Source organism: Podarcis melisellensis (assembly GCF_964234715.1).
Source record: "Podarcis melisellensis genome assembly, chromosome: 2".
In the NCBI taxonomy this organism is placed as follows: domain Eukaryota; kingdom Metazoa; phylum Chordata; class Lepidosauria; order Squamata; family Lacertidae; genus Podarcis; species Podarcis melisellensis.
Window position 1 is genome coordinate 25,937,118 of NC_138529.1, and position 16,798 is coordinate 25,953,915.

Sequence of the window (16,798 nt, forward strand, 5' to 3'; positions counted from 1 at the left end):
TCCCACAAGTAAAACAAAACATTCCCAATAGATTTAAGGTCTGTCGTTTTGTTTGTTTTTCACTATAGTTTAATTTCTTTGAATTTTAAAACAAAAACATACTTCCATGTTAAAAAGTCCTCCATCCAATGCACCAACGAAACACCTGTACACAAGCAACAAATTCACAATCCGAAGAAGGGAGATAAACCTACTCCCAAAGGGATGGGCAAATCTAATATACAGTATGAACAAAAAGTCAAAAAATAAAAAATTAAGGCAGGAGTTAAGTGTTTAATGCCCTGCAAAATGAAGGCAAAAAGAAAAAAAAAGAAAAATTGAAACTCTAGGAGGCAGGAATGTCAGCAGCAGCTCCCAAATAACCTGGGAGGGAGGGCCCTAAAAGCCTTTTCAATGGGGAGGAACTGAGCAGGGTAGAGTCTCCATTGTTCCTGGAATGGGGAGTGCCAAGAGCATTATTCTTCGGTTAGCCTTGGTGATATTCTAGAGTCTCAACTAAGAAAGGATGAAGTTGTATCAGGTTAGGCTGCTTGTGGGACTTTCCGTTTACACCTGTAGGCGTGCAGGTAAGCCACATTCCCCCATTAGTTTCCCTAGCAACACAAACATCTTGTCCGTGTTATAAAAGGAGGAAGAGCCTGGAAACAGAAAGGGGGGGGGGATATTTCTCTTTATCAATGGGACAGCTAGACTGACCACCACACTTGAAATTCACCTCGCACTGGGGAATTCTAAACAGTCCTTGGGAGCTAAATGAAAACATTCCACTACAGGGAGAGTTTCACATAACCACCATCAAAGGTGGCAACATTCAGGGGCAGGGAGGGTTTAAGTCATGCTCTTCCAAGAATTGCTAGCATCAACTTGTGTGCCCAAAACAAGACCAAAAGAAGGACCCAACGTAAAGGCAAAAGGTAAAATAGCTGTGCTTCTCCCATCACCACACCCCCCCCCCCACAATCTGTATTCCCAAAGAGTTCCTCTAGCTCTGATCTGAAAAAAAAAACAAGAACGAAATCTCTAGCGTAAATTCCAACGTTTGTAGATCTTCCCAGAGGCCTGCCCACAGGGAGAGAACGCTTAGCTTCCGAAACATGTAAGATTTGGAGGGTCTGGTTATTTCGTCTTTTTTTGCTCTGTACAAATATATTGCATCCTTCAATGTTGTGCTAGGTCCAGAATGGTATTCTCCTGGGCAATTAGAAAATAATAATAATAATAAGTACTAGTAAAAATGTAAAGGAAATATATATATATATTAATAGGGAAACTAGTTCTTTTGAGCTTTGCTCTAGTATTCAGCTCTATATTGCTTTGAACAGCCAGTAAATAACTCTTGGCGTGCTTTTGTTTTTGTTTAACCTGTTTCATTACACTCCGAGTTGTCTCCTGGGAAGAATGTTTCTTCAAATATGCTCAAGTGTTGTCTTTTATTCCTTTGACTCTGGAATCACCCAAAATATTTTAAAGAGGCCATTTAAATGTGAATTTCACCCCACCTGCTCCTTGTCTCAGACACCCCCCCCCCAAAAAAACAGGGAAAACTAAGCAAAAGAAAACACCATATTTCTTCAACAGTCTGTTTAACGGAATGATGGTGTTGAAAACTGAAGGTTGAGAAAGGGGGTCAAGAGCATTCAACTTTTTCCGCACCACAATTTATTCCAGAATCTGTTGAATTTTTTTCCTTCTTGAGCCAAGCCAAGTGTAAAGGCTCCAGTCACCTTTCTTATACTCTTATCTCGTCGTCTTCCTCATCCATGAAGGAGAATTCCTTTTCCGGCTGTTTAGCAGCGTCCTGCCTAGTATGCTCTGGAACGCCCTGGTTCTGTCCCCTGGAGACTAAAGTACGCTGTTCCTCTCCCACAGAGGTGCCACTCGAGATGGAGCTGCTGTCCATTGTCAGGCGACTGGTAATGCTGCGGGCAGATCCAGGGCTGTAGGTTGCTGCTCTGTTGTCATCCGACTGAACCAAGGAATCCTGGGGGAGCTTACTTTCCTGGCCAAGCCAGTGGCCTGTCAATGCCTCCGCAGGGCCTGCCTCCCTCTGGGGGTCTTCTGCACCATGATAACCAGAATCCTCTTGCTCCCATGGGTCCTTATCCATGATGCTCAAGACATCCCCCAACATGGAGGGCCCCAGATCAATATGGAAAGACATGATGGACTCTGCGTGCTTCATGCCGTAGCTGCCCTTGGGCACTACCAAAGGCAGGTCCGTTATGTCACCAAAGGCCCGCTCTTCCAAGCCAGGACTATGGGGCCCAGAGCTAAGAGCGGCTGCCGCACCGTTCATGTGCTTCTCTTCAGGGGTCTTCTCCTCAGGGGCTTTCTTGACAGGGCTGGAGGAAAGGCTCTTGGGCAGTTGCTTCCCACCACTCCTGTCCGTCTCCTTCTCAGTAAGCTGAGGGAGGGAGACGGCATTCTTCACAAAAATGGCAGAGTCCCTCAGAGAGCCCAGCATATCCCGACGGTCGCCCCGGGTGACGGACTGAGACCGCTTGCTGCTGCGGAACTTGCGTGAGAGCAGGCCTGGTTTGGATGAGGAACTTGTCTCCTCAGCGGCTTCCTGTTCCCCCTCCCCAGCCTTGCTGTTGAGGAAGGAGGTGTCCCCAAAAGCATCACCAGCCCGTCCCACGTGCATGGTGTGGCGGAAGTCGCCAAGGGGAGCGCTGATCATCTCTGCCGTCAGGTCGGCCCGAGAGCGGCGTTTGGAGTTGGCGGAATTTGTCACCAGCTGCTTCAATATAGGCATTTTGGCAACAAGCGTGAGAGCTCTTTTGCACAGGAGTCAGGGTGGTGGAACTGGAGAGGTCAGGTTCAGTTGTGGGTGGAGCAGGTTGTACTCCTGCAGCCTCACAGGTAGGCCTCAAGCCTCTTGATGGCCTTCAAACAGTCGAAGCCTAAAACACAGACATAAGAAAGGAAGAGAGGGTTAGGTCTCCTCAAGACAACAGAGGTGCTGTTTGCTCTGTTCCTTTAATGGGGGCATGAGAGGGCACCATCTATGGTGGGGCTCTCCATCCAACCTGCGAAACTCTCCCTCAGGTAATGCCTAAACCCCTCTCCAACCTTGTTCTGTTCCCTCCTCAAGTACTTTTACTGAGTTGGTGCGTTTGTATAGAAACCTCTGACTTTGGAGTGGCTGGAATGTAATGTACTGCACAAAGGTAAGCAGTGTTAGGTGCCAAATGGCTCCTTAAACCAAGGTTACAGTAGCCCAAAATGGAATGTCTGGTTGCCATTTTGGGGCAAGAGGTTCTCAAGTCTTTATTTTTCAAATGATGGACTGACTGTGATTTGATTCTCAGCTAAATATCTGGCTCGTTCAGAGGACAACCTGGAGATAGATTAAGAACTTTGAAAACTTAAAAGAAGGGAAGTCATTTGATCCAGGGACAGCCCACATATATATTGGCCCATTCTGACCTCTTTTTCTTAATGGTGGCATGGACCATTCATAACATTATGTATATTCTTCACAACTATAAGCAGGGCAGTGGGAAGACAAGCTACAACAATTAACTATGACACTGTACGCTGCTCCTGCTCAGGCTACACAGACAAAGCATTTTGGTTCCTGAAATTAAATCTGATTGTGCAGATAAGACGTAACTGATAGAACGACAGGGTGTGGTATTAGTCATGATCCAATGATCCCCAGGCATGCACCTCCAGATGGTGAAGATGTCATGTGCCAGCCATCCTGGCGCCCAGGAATCTTCACTCGGTCGCAAGTGGCTGATAGCTAGGTGCAAAATGCGCCTGGCTAATTTCAAACGCTGAAGGTAAGAACCACCTCTGTTGCTCCACCCACCTTTGCCTATAACCCTGCCCACCCCTGGCATGTAGCCCTGGGAGGTTACTCACAAGGGAATGTGGCCCTTGAAAAATGCTCCCCAGCTCCGCCTTCCCCTTCAACATACACCAGGGGTTAAATATTCAAGTACAGTGCTATGTGCTGCTGTGTTCCCTGTCATATGGGAGGCAAAAGGTAATTGCTCCTACAAGACTATTCACTGCCCTGCGTGGTCGCTTTATTTCGGGGGGACAACCATGAGATGAGCACTTCTAATTTCACACAAAAAAAGCAGCCGCACTGAGGGCTGCTCCGCTGGTGCAAACCAGAAAAGGGCAGTTGTGCTGGAAGCTCTAGGGGAGGGAGTTACGTGAAAATAGCTCAGTGGGGTAGGAAAGCATGGTTCAAAACAGGGGCATCAGAAGATTGACTCTCCCCTTCCCCCCACGCTTGCAGAAATCTTCTCCCTTCACTTTTGATTTACTGCTCTGAGGCAGTTTTGCATGCTCAGTGGAGCAGCCATCATAGGCAGGGAAAGGAATGAGGCAGTAATGAATGCCTGTCTGCTCCTAGAGAACATAGCTGAGGCGCATGTTTGCAATAAACTAAGGAATATTTGAGACAGGCACCCCAACCCCTCCTCTCTCAGAAGCATAGCTTACACGAGGTGGAGTGCTGTTCTTCACCCATCTTTGCCCCTTCCCACTCCAGATAAAGCCCTGCTCATTCGGCTGCAGATCCTCCTGACAGATATATATCTGAAACAGAGGTCAGTGACCCCTTAGACGCGTTCCTCACATCAGGAGATTTGGCATTAGTATAGATCAGGGGTCAGCAAACTTTTTCAGCAGGGGACTGGTCCACTGTCCCTCAGACCTTGTGGGGGGGGGACGACTATATTTTGGGGGAAATGAACAAATTCCTATGCCCCACAAATAACCCAGAGATGCATTTTAAATAAAAACACACATTCTACTCATGTAAAAACACCAGGCAGGCCCCCAAAATAACCCAGAGATTCATTTTAAATAAAAGGACACATTCTACTCATGTAAAAACATGCTGATTCAATGGACCGTCTACGGGCCGGATTTAGAAGGCGATTGGGCCTGATCCGGCCCCCGGGCCTTAGTTTGCCTACCCATGGTATAGATGCTAACTTCTTGGGGACCTTGAGTAAAGCAGGACTATTGTTGCCCACAAATGCACACATTCCTCCCCATGTTTTGTTTCTGTCCTGCTCTGTGGTCAAACTGGTTTCTACAGGTTACCTTTAAGCAGTGCCCGGGGAGGAGGGGAGAGAGCTGAAATGGTTGCCAGCAACACAACCAACAATGCCGCAATCGATGCCGATCAGCTGGTTGCTCTGGGCACCTACTGGTCAGTGCCAATGCCTTGTACCTAGTAAAATGTTCTCTGTGCACCATGCCTAGAGCAATGTACAGTGGTACCTCAGGTTACATACGCTTCAGGTTACATATGCTTCGGGTCACAGACTCCACTAACCCAGAAATAGTGCTTCAGGTTAAGAACTTTGCTTCAGGATGAAAACAGAAATCGTGCACCAGCGGCGAGTGGCAGCAGGAGGCCCTGTTAGCTAAAGTGGTGCTTCAGGTTAAGAACAGTTTCAGGTTAAGAATGGACCTCCGGAACGGATTAAGTTCTTAGCCCGAGGTACCACTGTAAGGGTTTGTTATGTTGTTGTTGTTTTAAAAAAAGGTTATATCAGTGTGCCATGTGAATGTTGAACTATTCACTTTTTGTGTGCGGTTGTTAAAGCGAAGCAGCAAATCCACACTGGCTTCCTATTGCCACATAGAGTTACTTCACCAACTGAACAATGATTTCTTGTTTGATTAATTTTTAAAATTCAATTTCTTTGAAACGTGTGCACTCCCGCAACTCAAATATTCTCTTCCTTCTTGTGGTGAGGGTGTGTGTGTGTGTGTGTGTGTGTGTGTGTTTGTAAGGTAGTAGAAAGTTCCCTTTGGCAATGAAACAGACTAGAAGGGAAATTCTAGCACTGATTATATGGATCCTTTGACGTGTAGGGAAAGCAGCTTTAATTAAGAAAGGCTTTTCTCCTTGCAGGTGTCCCCCATGCCAGTTCAATGTATTGACAACATGCTATTGATACTGGAGAAGCGTCGGTACCCCACTAGCAAGAAATCGCCCCACTTGTTCAACAAAAGTGATCTACATGCAGCTGCAGGTATCAATGAAAAGCCAGCATATTAAAAAAGCCACCTTTTCAAAAGGTGGTGGGGTGCACATTCAGATAGTAAAAGAAAAGAAAAATAGCCTGATAATGCTAAACTGGTTAGTATCAAAGTTTTTAGACCCAAAAATAATCCAAATACTTTTTTTTGTGTGTGTGTGCGTACATAGAGGAAAACAAAAGTAAATGAGCAACCTGTATGGATATATGAACAAGAGATCGCACCACCCAAATCAGCCCGGCTTCCTCATTTCACAAGCTAGTGCAACATTCTGAAGCTAAGATACTAAGACCTGATCTAGTTATACAAGACAAATTATGAAATAAGCTGGATAATCATTAGCCAAGAAGCAGCTCCATTAGGCAACTTGTCCAATTATTAGCCCATGGCTAATTTCCTTCCATTGTGCTACAATGATAGCAATCCTATACATATCCACTCAGAAGGAAGTCCTATTGATTTCAATGGCATTTACTCTCAGGTTAAATGGGTACAGGATTGCACCGCAAGCCATGGTTCTCAGTCACTGTCAAATTAAAACTCTTCCTGGGTTAAAAGTTAATTCTATGGGGCCTCTGCACATGGTTCAACCATTTCTGACCTAAGAGTTATCACAACAACAGTAAGGTAAAGGTAAAGGGACCCCTGACCATTAGGTCCAGTCGTGGCCGACTCTGGGGTTGTGGTGCTCATCTTGCTTTATTGGCCGAGGGAGCCGGCGTACAGCTTCCGGGTCATGTGGCCGGCAGGACTAAGTCGCTTCTGGCAAACCAGAGCAGCGCACAGAAACACAGTTTACCTTCCCGCCGGAGCGGTACTTATTTATCTACTTGCACATTGACGTGCTTTCGAACTGCTAGGTTGGCAGGAGCAGGGACCAAGCAACGGGAGCTTTCACGAGGATTCGAACCACTGACCTTCTGATCGGCAAGTCCTAGGCTCTGTGGTTTTAACCCACAGCGCCACCAGCACAACAACAGTAGATATCACAAAAGTCCCCACCCCCTGGTTTTTTAAAGCATAATTGTGCTGCTGCAGATCCAAAGCAAGATTCTGCACCTTTGACAGAGTTGTATCAATTATTAACATGCCTTCGTAGTTACCCTTAAGTCATGAAGATTAGAAGAAAATACCCAGAATGGCAGTGAGTGTACCCAACCTGGAACAAAAAAAAGAAAAAAAGGTGGGGGAAGGTGGGGTAGCAAGTCTCATTCCGCTACAAACAGCTGCCCTACCATGAGCTGAATAGTTTGACAGTGCTCAGGAAAACTATAACATATACCAGAATACCAGAACAAAGAAATACCCTTGTCATTTTGAACTAACAGATCACCAGAGGCTTTGAAGAAGACTAAAGTTAAGGGGGGAAGACATCCAAAAAGAACACAGGAGTACTGCCAAAAAAGGTATAAGATTTTAAGCTGTGACTCACATATTTCTGCATTTTCTTTTTTTTAAAGCGCAGTTCACAAGGCTGGCTAAGGCATCCTCAAGTTTGTGTGTCTGTGTTTTTTTTTAAGCTACATGGGGGAAGGGGGAGTGAAGACTCTTGGGATTTTGAAGAGAATAGAAAGCAGGCACACAGATGCTGAAGGAATTGGAAACAGACATCAGAGCAGGCCATGAAAGGGGACTACAAAAGAGCGAGAGAGAGCGAAGCCAGCCAGATCCGGAACAAGCCAACAGCGGACATACAAACTTTTAAAAGAACACATGCTTGCATCGTTGATACAGGAGGACAAAGAGCTCGCCACTCACAAAATGGGGGAGTACGCTCAGACTTTCTCCACTTATCGTCGTTTTGCCAACTCCATTGAAACCTAAGCAGCGTAGGGAAGCTGCTTTATATTGAGTCAGAACTTCCCTTTATCTTGCTCAGTCTCGTCTCCATGGACCGGCAAAGCAGCTCTCCTGGTTTCTTTCCCAGGTGGGCCTATGAGATGCTGAGACAGGGACTTGAGACCTCCTGTATCCAAGGCAAATGTTCTACCCCTGAGCTTGCAGCTATGGTTCTGTGCATCTTCATGGTCAAAGCAAGCACACAACATCAACAGTGGGAGTATTCACTCCCCCCCCCCCATTTAAACAGAGGGCAAACCATTGGCTGGGGGAAACCCAGCCAGATAGGCAGGGATTAAATAATAAAATTAATTATTACAGTGGTACCTCGGGTTACATACGCTTCAGGTTACAGACTCCGCTAACCCAGAAATAGTACCTTGGGTTAAGAACTTTGCTTCAGGATGAGAACAGAAATTGTGCCCTGGCAGCATGGCAGCAGCGGGAGGCCCCATTAGCTAAAGTGGTGCTTCAGGTTAAGAACAGTTTCAGGTTAAGAACGGACCTCTGGAACGAATTAAGTACTTAACCCGAGGTACCACTGTATTACTATTGGCTTAATTTGTCCTTTGTGATATCATCGGGGGAGAAGAAAGCCTGCCCCACTCCCCCCCCAAAGATACTGGAGCAGTAACAGAAAGTGGGGTGTGTGAGAGAGAGAGTGAAGATTTGATGCAGCTGTAGTTTTGCCAAATTCTCACAGAAAAGCAATGATGCTGGCAATGGTTGAGAGTAAAAGAGTCTGCTTATAGGAAAGAATGTGGCTGAGGATCACCACTCTCCATTCAACCACGCTGTCAAGCCCCTGTGTGAAATGTGCCAATTTCAAAACCCACAAGTTCTGCATTTTACAATTCGGGGGGTAAGCAATTTGTGGTCTGCAAACTCTAGCAGTGGGTAGGTGCAAATCAAAGCACACTTTCATTTCAACTGAAGTTACAAAAGCCAGCTGAAACCGACGCTTTCAGGAGGCGGAAGAGAAGTTCAAATCAGAGGATGCATGAAAACAAATACGGGAGGCTGACTCTGCCAGCCTCAAAAGGGCTCGCTTCAGCTGTAGCTCCCATTCCTAGCTGTGAAAGCCAAGAAGTCCCACTGCAACAATCTAGATCAGGCTGCAAAACCTCTGCAGAATGAGCTACATGTAGGCAACTGGCATTGCTTTTGGGGGGGCTGGGAGGGTTATTCTGTGCAACATACTTAACCTGAAACTGTTCTTAACCTAAAGCACCACTTTAGCTAATGGGGCCTCCTGCTGCTGCTGCGCCGCCGGAGCATGATTTCTGTTCTCATCCTGAAGCAAAGTTCTTAACCTGAAGCACTATTTCTGGGTTAGCGGAGTCTGTAACATGAAGTGTATGTAACCTGAAGCGTATGTAACCTAAGGTACCACTGTATACACAAAAATACAAAATGGATACTGGCAGAGTTGAGCTTTTTGAGGGTCTCAGCTCTAATTCACGCCCCCTGCCCACAAAAGCCCCTTAAGAGTATATACAAAGTTAGTTTTGCAACTATACCGTGGTACCTCAGGTTACAGACACTTCAGGTTACAGATGCTAACCCAGAAATAGTACCTCGGGTTAGGAACTGTGCTTCAGGATGAGAACAGAAATCACACAGCAGCAGCGGCAGCGGGAGGCCCCATTAGCTAAAGTCGTACCTCAGGTTAAGAACAGTTTCAGGTTAAGAACGGACCTCCAGAACGAATTAAGTTCTTAACCCAAGGTACCACTTTAGTTTAAAACCATGTTGATGGCAGCCTTAATCATTTTCATGAGGCTTATATATTATAATTGGGGTAGAACTACACTGAGCCTGCTTAAAAAGCTAGGCACAGGTCCTACCTGAAAATTTCCTGCAGGTTAACTTTGATAGAGGTACTGAATTTTCTGCTTATGGTATCTTGGCAAACATTTCATGGTTTCCTATGGTTACAAATTTAAAAAATCTATTTTTAATAGAGACTTAAAGCTTTTGAGAACACAGCTCAAACTCTGCCACTCAACCCTAGTACCGTATTGGAGTAGGCGGCCAGAGGGCCGGAGAACGAAGAGGCCCTGCTTTCTTCCTAGCAGATGTCACCACTCAGCTCCTGTTTTTGAAGGATTTGGGTACCACACAGTCGTGTCCTACACCAGCCAGCCTGCCCGAGATCACATCAAGCAGAGAGCAGAGAGGTAATTACACAAGAAAAGATTTCTGTCTAGCAGAAACGGGGGGGGGGGGGATATTTTTGTTAATAGCACTGCGATGCTCCATCTCCCCAATGTGGCAAGTGCCCTTCTGTCAATCAGAGACCAACAGAGCCAGCTGACCTTCAGAGCTACACATGGGCAAGTCAGAAACCTCTTTGTAAGTAGCTACAACTGGATCGACTGGAATGGTTGTGTTTTCTTCCATGCACCTTTCTCTTCCTGCCTTGCCCGCTTGAATCTTCTTTTAAAATAAAGCCTCTTAAAGCAGTGGGGGGTCCTTGGGTCCCTTTTGTGTCAGATTTAAGGCATATTTGATGTCACCAATGATTTTTAATCTTGTATTTTTATACTGTTATAGCGAGAGACTGAGAGAGGACAATATAGCTGACTGCTGGGAGCAGGGGCAAAATTAAACAAAAAACATGGCTGAACTGGGCTTTTTGCTGACGCAACACCTTTTTCTGTTCGAACCAAGGAACGAAGTTGCGCCTGGGGCAAAACCCTGGGGGGGGGGGACGGGGGAGAGGCAGCGGGCGAACCGTTTAGACACGTATCGTTTCATGGCACAGTAATTCAGTTTCGTAGCAAACTGGAGGTTAAACTAACCCCTTACCACCCCCAGAAGGAGTGCGGGGAGCATTTGTGCAACACAGTTTGGAAAGCTCTGTCCTCAAGAGACTACAGTGGGCTTTGGAAGACCTGCATCACAGAATACACAGGCTTCTCCTTCTGTGATAATCTTGATTACCAATGAATAGCAGAGGCTTCTGATGGTTCCAAGAAGTGCTTCAAGGCACACAGAGTTCTCCTTGTAGCTTGACCTGAATAGTAGCCTGATTCTGTGTTCCATAGCCCCAGGCTGTATATATGCACAGGGTTCCAAGCATGAGATCTGAAACAGGCAGCTGCTCTCTAATCAGCAGCCACCTCATGCGTCCCCACCCAGTGGTACAAGTGGTGGCACCCAGGCTACTACTGTAGGGGCATAGCTCCGCCACCCCTCCACCTTTTACACATCTCTGCTAAGAATTAAACCCCAAATAATCACCTTAAAGACAAGAAAAATACAGACAATTGCGACTGGCTAATACCAATCCTCTACCCTTAAGGGCAAGGGACGTGGGTGGTGCTGTGGGTTAAACCAGAGACTAGGACCTGCTGATCAGAAGGTTGGCTGTTCGAATCCCCACGAAGGGGTGAGCTCCCGTTGCTCGGTCCCTGCTGCTGCCAACCTAGCAGTTTGGAAGCACGTCAAAGTGCAGGTAGATAAATAGGTACCACTCTGGCAGGAAGGTAAACGGCGTTTCCATGCGCTGCTCTGGTTCGCCAGAAGCGGCTTAGTCATGCTGGCCACATGACCCGGAAGCTGTACGCCGGCTCCCTCAGCCAATAAAGCGAGATGAGTGCTGCAACCCCAGAGTCGGTCACGACTGGACTGGACCTAATGGTCAGGGGTCCCTTTACCTTTAAGGTGGCAGTTCAGCATATTCTCGGCTCCGTATAAAGATTTGTTAACAAATGAATTACCTATTTAATATACAAGCCAGGGACAACCTGCATTTCATTGAATGCTGAACACAAACCTCTTTACCAAGATGTTTGTTTCCAGGACCCATCCTATTGCTGTGCTTGTTTTAACTGTTTTTAATTTTAAACTGGAAGGGATCTGCTGGCGAATGGCGGGTGATTATTATTATTAATGTCCTGAACAGCAACATGGTGCCCATAGGTACCAACAAGACCACAGAGACTTACCAGGCTCTTGAACCCCTTCTAGGTCATATCATGAGCTACAATGGTCAACAACCTTGAATTTCTTTTCACTCACCCCAGTGTCGGCTGCTTAGATACTCCTTCCATTTCGATTGGCCAGCAGGCATGGAAATGAGGGGGTAGAGAACCATCGGTTCTCTCTGTTGATGGTGTCCAATTAGAGCCATGTTCTCTTCACCCAGCTGCCAGCAGAAGAACATTTCTAATTGGACACCGCCGGCAGAGGGAACAGTTATAATGGGATGCTGCCAACAGACATGTCCAGTCTGAGATTTCAAGTGAGCATCTATGCCTGACTGCAAGCCCTGCCCCCCTGCCCCAAACCCCCACAGTGTTAATGGACGAAGGGAGAAAAATGGAGCAGGCCATGAGTGTTTAGGAGAAAAAGTGTGTCCTGGTGTGTGTGAGTGACTGAGGAGAAAAACAGATTGTGTGTGTGTGTGTGTGTGTGTGTGTGTGTAAGAAAGGAAGTAAGTTTGCATTCTGTGGAATGTGTGGTTTGCCTGACAGACTTTTTTTTTAAAGTGTTTTATAAAATGAGCACTGGAGTGGTTTTGCATTTCGAGGCTCAAAACCGTACACCCCCACCTTGCGCTCAGTTCCTTGTACGGTGGTACCTCAGGTTAAGTACTTAATCCATTCCGGAGGTCTGTTCTTAACCTGAAACTGTTCTTAACCTGAAGCACCACTTTAGCTAATGGGGCCTCCTGCTGCCGCCGCACCGCCAGAGCACGATTTCTGTTCTCATCCTGAAGCTAAGTTCTTAACCCGAGGTACTATTTCTCGGGTTAGCGAAGTTTGTAACCTGAAGCGTCTGTAACCTGAAGTACCACTGTATTCTGCCTTGCCAATGTGCTTTCCCTGAAACAAGCATTGTGCGGCTGGCCATGCACACCGCAGTCACCATTTTATAAATGGGCACACCTCCCCCATCCCAGCTATTTTGCGATGGCGCTCACAACACTCTCAAAATCCTGCTTGTGCTCATGGCCAGAAAGTTCGAAGAACTCTTGATGCAATGGCATGCCTGGACTTAGGCTGTTTCAAAGAAGGCATGCACTCAATAGCGCACATTCAGCTCTTGCAAGTAATACTCATGGGAGGCTCCAGCAAAGACCAGCTCCTTTGCAGTCCAGCCAGCTAACAGGAGAAAGAGGGCATAACCACAGCAATCCACGTAGGCTACACATCTATTTTTGTATTGTAACCATTGGAGCATTCATCAGGTGGGAAAGGAACCCCCATCTTTTCAAAGACACCTCCTATGTTTAAATATTACTTCCCTAGAGTTTCAACAATTGCATGCAACTTCCTTGAAAAAAACGCCTCAAGGGGAGCCTCTCCTAGTGACATAACCCATTATAAGCAAGTACGGACAAAATAATTAGTTACTCAGAGCAAATGATGAAAACTAGGGAGTCTAGCATTGCAGTCTCTCCCAGACAGGAAAGCTCCATCTGTCTACTACAGAATTACAGAAACAAAACAGAACACCCATCGCCAGATACATAATGGGTGACCGGGTGGAGGGGAAGAACCAGTTAGGCTAGGTAAATAGAAAAAATCTGGCCCAGTGATAACCTTAGGAATGGCCCTGCAAACATTGTGACTCAGGGGGTGTCAGTGTTTATGGTTAAGTATGAAGTCAACATTGAGAGGGATTTGGAGCCAGACATTTGCTTCAAGGCTCCTCTTCAATATAATGCATCTACAATGCAGTCATTGCCCAGCAGATCATATGAAGCAAGCTGGTTGATTTCACAGAAGCTTCCAATGAAGAGACCAAACAGTTTTGCCTTCTTCAAAAGCAGAAATGGACTAGATCAAATTAAGTCTTGAGTAATGTTGTATGGGGAAGTAGAAACATATTAATATCTATTAACCTGTACCACTGGAAGGACAGATCCTGAAGCTGAGGCTCCAGTACTTTGACCACCGATTGAGAAGAGAAGACTCCCTGGAAAAGACCCTGATGCTGGGAAAGATTGAAGGCACAAGGAGAAGGGGATGAAAGAGGACGAGATGGTTGGACAGTGTTCTCAAAGCTACCAGCATGAGTTTGACCAAACTGCAGGAGGCAGTGGAAGACAGGAGTGCCTGGCATGCTCTGGTCCATGGGGTCACGAAGAGTCAGACACGACTAGACGACTAAACAACAACAACAACAACTGATATGTTATAAGAGGGATGGGGAGTGGGATACACTGCATGTCATGTTTGTTTACAATTCTGTATTTGTTTTTTGGCTATATATATATAGCCAAAAACAAATATATATACCTGTCAGGCAGAAGAAGCAAAAGTTTATGATTTGCATACATTTTTACTTTAACAATTGTTGCCTACATTTATCTTAAAAAGCTACTTAGCTAGGCCATTAGTGGCCCCATTTCACAGAAAAATGGCACAAGGGCAAGGCTATAGGATTTGAACTCAGGTTTTCATGCCATGTAAATCTCTCACCTTTATGGCAATCTGAGTTACAGCAAGTGAATCAAATTAGTGCTCAGCTTCATGAAGCAGAAAGAGTTACTTGTCTGTAATGGTCCAGTCTCATACCCTTTCATCTGCCATCAAGACATGGGAGGATTTCAGATGTGGGCAAATGAGAACTGACATTCTCCACTCTACAGTAGCAGAGCCACAGGGATTTCTCCTATAGTCTTCTTCCAGCTGCCTAATTGTTGCTCCCCACTCTATGCGCAGCCTGTTTTGCGGAGCTGCATTCCCTTGCCTTCTCCTCTTTCCCCCAGGGGTCTCCCTGCTCACCTATCACTCATTGTTTGTGCTAGGGAAGGGCAGAAAGTGGAACCGGAAAGCTAAAGGGTCCTGATGCATCACAGCACTTCTCAACAAGACTGGTACACACAGTGCAAGGTTACAGAATAATGCAGATCATGACTCTGTTTTGAGTTCTAGGTCTCAACACCGGTTCTTCAAAATTTACCTTGCTTATAGCACCGAGAGCCTGCAAGACACAATGTTTGCAAAGTTGTTTCAAGCTATCATTTTAAATGAATGCAATAATCAAACCTGTTGGACTGCTGCAAGCCCAACTCTGGAAACTTGTGGCGATGGGCAGGTAATAAATCTAATGAAGTGTGGGCATTTCTAGCCACATTTAGTCCAATTCTAACATATATGCTCACACTTATCAGAATAGGAAATTCGAATCGTTCATAATGAAATGCACAGATCTCACGTTCTGGAGCCATCTAATAAAGACTTTATTCTAAGAGAGTATTATACTGTAATACCATTAGGGACAATGTGAAAGCATTCTGGACTCATTGCCCTGTGCACTTATGGCTAGGGGACAGCTCAACAGTCTTGCACCAAAGCCTCCTTACCCTGATGGATGAAGAAGTTTCCTACTCAACCACAGCAGCCTTTGCCTTTTGTATGAGCCCTCTCTCTCGCAGAAAATTCAACCGTGAAAGATGTTATTCTCCTTAGCTGGAGTTAACGTTCCACAATGATCCAAAGAATGAGACATACCTGGAGGTTGTTGTGTTGCACACTTCCTTTACTGCCCAGTCTCATGATCTAGAAGTAAAGCAAGAGAAGGGCAACTCCCCCCTTCTACCTCTTTATTTGGGGCGGGTGACGGAGAAAAGAATGGAGCCTCTTGTCTCCATCTGCAGTTGAGCAACAACTGAGACAGGATCCTGTGACAATCACGCTGCTACTTGGAGAAAGCTAGAGGGTAAGTGAAGCTTAACAAACCATCCCCTAATATTAGAATCTGCCAAGAAAAGCTCCATTGAACGCCAAGACATTATGAAAAAATTTAAACAGGCAGCCCGGCTGGTGGCCAGTTTTGAGGTCAGACAGTCTATAATATTGTGTTAACCCAATGTATTATGTTTGGAAAGCTTGATCTAGTCAGTGGGAGAGAGGAAGACACATGGAAGCCACATTGGCCAGTAAAGAAACTGTGAGTATGTGCCCCCAAAGGACTGACAAAATTTGCTTAAAGCAGAATATAAGCATCCCATAGAATGCAAGAGGCATCCCTTATTCTCAGCACTGTCATTAAGTCTGTCTGCTCCCCCTTAAGTCTCCTCGTGGTGTTTCGGATCTTCTTCACTGAAGACCCTTCAAGAGTAGTCAGGCAGTCATTACAGAGCCAGGACAACTCTTCCCCCTTTTTGCCATCTCAGTGTCTCTTCACCCTACTAGAACAGTAGCCTGCTTGCCCCCACCCCACTCAAGATATTAACAATGGACTCCTAGACTCCCGCTCATGTAATGTATGTAGAGCAAACTTTGCTCCCAAAGTCCACTGAAGTTTAGAGGAGCTGACGGAAGAGTTTGGGGAAGTAGGATCTGGGAATCCTACAAACATAATTTCACAACTCAGCTGCTTCCCTTTCTTTCTAGGAACACATCTCACATAAGCGGCACTTCACTATATGCAGTCAAGCATTGCGTTCTTCTGGCTGGACCAGCCATAAGAAAGCCACAAACATGGCTCAGATACAGGGAAAGAGGGAGAGGAGGGGAGAAGCACCAGATTATGCTTTGAATTTAAAAAGGATAGCATGGGGACAGTGCTCCCAGAACACAACATTTGTTGGTGTAAAAAAAAGCTGAATTGGTGATTTCACAAAGTTAAGTTAAACAGATATACAAGAATGTATGTTTAATTATCAAGATACAAAAATACAATCGCAATAATAAAGTTATAAAATAAAAACAAGAAAATCATGCACGGGGGAAGAAACACATAGGGCAAGAAATAAGAAGCAAATAAGAAATGACTAAAGGTTGGTACATCATGAAATGTGAATTTACAAATATAATGTATATGTAATACTATGTAAATATTTCATATATGTATCACGACATAAATATTTTTTTAAAAAGCTGAATTGGTTGAACTGACTAAAAGGAACAATCTTACTTATTCTACACAAGATGGCAATTCAGTTTTCCTAAGAAGATATGCCAGACCACAATACTGTACT

General features: G+C 45.5%; 1 protein-coding gene across 8 annotated transcripts in view; it reads right to left on the reverse strand.

Moving 5' to 3' along the window:
• Positions 1–46: 46 nt before the first annotated feature.
• CDC42EP4 (CDC42 effector protein 4) overlaps positions 47–16,798 on the reverse strand; it is a 45,509-nt gene continuing 28,757 nt past the window's right edge. For 6 of the 8 annotated variants that reach the window (XM_081899871.1, XM_081899873.1, XM_081899869.1 and 3 more), the window contains one exon: positions 47–2,903. In XM_081899871.1, the coding sequence (XP_081755997.1) occupies positions 1,730–2,755 (1,026 nt within the window). In that variant the 5' untranslated portion in view covers positions 2,756–2,903 and the 3' untranslated portion in view covers positions 47–1,729. The other 2 variants (XM_081899870.1, XM_081899872.1) reach the window with 2 other exon arrangements.